The sequence below is a fragment of the Fulmarus glacialis genome, unplaced genomic scaffold, assembly GCF_000690835.1.
Source record: "Fulmarus glacialis isolate BGI_N327 unplaced genomic scaffold, ASM69083v1 scaffold7427, whole genome shotgun sequence".
Taxonomy (NCBI): domain Eukaryota; kingdom Metazoa; phylum Chordata; class Aves; order Procellariiformes; family Procellariidae; genus Fulmarus; species Fulmarus glacialis.
Window position 1 is genome coordinate 22794 of NW_009225015.1, and position 2172 is coordinate 24965.

General features: G+C 39.7%; 1 protein-coding gene across 1 annotated transcript; it reads left to right on the forward strand.

Moving 5' to 3' along the window:
- Positions 1-1162: 1162 nt before the first annotated feature.
- On the forward strand, positions 1163-1561 carry TRPC4 (transient receptor potential cation channel, subfamily C, member 4; the record flags this gene model as incomplete). Its single annotated transcript, XM_009582327.1, has 1 exon — positions 1163-1561. A coding segment is annotated over exon 1 (378 nt), but the record flags the coding sequence as incomplete, so codon positions are not given.
- Positions 1562-2172: the final 611 nt, after the last annotated feature.

Here is a 2172-nt window from a genome sequence, read left to right on the forward strand (position 1 = left end):
CCCGCCCCCGGTAGAAGATAGAGCCAGGAGGAAATCATCCTGTTAGAAGGAGTTATTTTTGCAAAGTCCATGCGCAAAGTATACAGAGTAAAAGCAGAGGCATTAAATGCTTTATTATATGTAAGTCTTTAGAGTTAGTTTATAGTTGCAGTGTTTCAGTATTAATTCTAGTTTAGAACTGAATAGTTCAGAATCAAAACCATGATTATTATCTACCAGTCCTTGGGAATTTATCTCCTATGGATTTTGTTTTTCCTTTTAGGCTCTGAATTCTAATTTATACATTAGTAAGTGCTGATTGGAAAAGCATTTTATATGAATGTTTTTCTAATAGCATATGAGATTGAATCAAAATCTTAGTAGGAAAGCTTACCACTGAACTGTGCAATCTGTGCCTGCCACAGATAAGTCAGGGTATTTCAGCAGTGCTGGGAAGATGTAAATGCTAATAACTATTCCAACTCTAACATGTTCTTTCTGCCCAAGCTAAAGAAAAGATAAGGAGGGATGTATTTAGTTGTCCACACACAAGCATCGAGTGACGCCTGGGTTGTGTAGGATATCAGAGACATTTGCATGGAGGTACCAAATGTGCACAGGCCTTGTGAAAGACCTAAGCCATGCAGGAGTGCAGTTGAGATAAGTAGTGCATCTCAAAGAGGCCTAGGTACCTTAGATGGGCAACTGAACCAATCTCTAAGTGACATAACCGCTACCACAATCAAGCTTAAAAGGTGTAAGTGCCCTGTAGTCTACTGAGCAGCAGCAACTGTGTATGAGCATACTCTTAAACCATGGAAAACACAAGGTAGTGGAACTTAATGAAGAAATTAAGTATGAAGTGGAACTACACATCTAGTGCAAACTACATTGTGTCATATCACCCCATGCTTGCCACAGGTTTAAGGAATACATACAAGCAAATGGTATGCTGACAGATACGCTTTGACTTGGTAAGTTGCAACAACTTGGTTATATGCTTTGGTTTCCACGTTTTGCTGGTGATCTCACAAGTTCTATCAATAGAGACCATTTGTACTTGTTTCAACACCACTTTTTAGTATGAGTTTTAAATACTTATATATTGCAAATGTTAATTCGGTGCACTGTACCCCCAAAATATATTATTGATTTAATCTTTCTTTTCATATTGCAGAGACAAAGTATTAGAATGGCATAAAATATGGCCCAGTTCTACTACAAAAGAAGTGTCAATGCTCCCTACAGAGATCGTATCCCTCTTCGTATTGTACGGGCAGAATCTGAACTGTCTCATTCAGAGAAGGCCTATCTGAACGCCGTGGAGAAAGGAGATTATGCCAGTGTAAAGAAAGCTTTGGAGGAAGCAGAAATTTATTTCAAGATCAATATTAATTGCATTGATCCCCTGGGAAGAACTGCACTCCTTATTGCAATTGAAAATGAGAACCTTGAGCTCATTGAGCTGCTCTTAAGTTTTAACGTGTATGTGGGAGACGCTCTGTTGCATGCCATACGAAAGGAGGTAGTTGGTGCTGTGGAGCTGCTGTTAAACCACAAGAAGCCCAGTGGGGAGAAACAGGTACGTGCAGGATTTTCTCTAGATTTGTAGTCTGGTCTAATGAACTGTGCAAAGAATTGTGCAAAGGAAGTAAGCAAAAAGAAAAACAAAACCAACCATCATCCTTGTACACAAGTATTTAAAATCAGAAAATCAATGACTTTGATGCTGTACGCATTGTATTCATTTCTGTTTAGACATCATAGAATCATAGAATCTTAGAATGGTTTGGGTCAGAAGGAACGTTTAAAGATATCTACTCCAACCCCCTGCCATGGGCAGGGACATCTTTCACTAGACCAGGTTGCACAATGCCCTATCCAACCTAACCTTGAACACTTCCAGGGATGGGGCATCCACAACTTCTCTGTTCTATTGTCTCACCACCCTCATCATAAAAAATTTCTTCCTTATATCCAATCTAAATCTACCCTCTTTCAGTTTAAAACCATTGGCCCTCATCCTGTCACTACAGGTCTTGGTAAAAAGTCTTTCTCCATCTTTCTTATAAGCCTCCTTTATGTATTGAAAGGCTGCAATAAGGTCTCCCCGAAGCCTTCTCTTCTCCAGACTGAACAACCCCAGCTCTCTCATCCTTTTTTTGTAGGAGAGGTGTTCCAGCCCTCTGACCA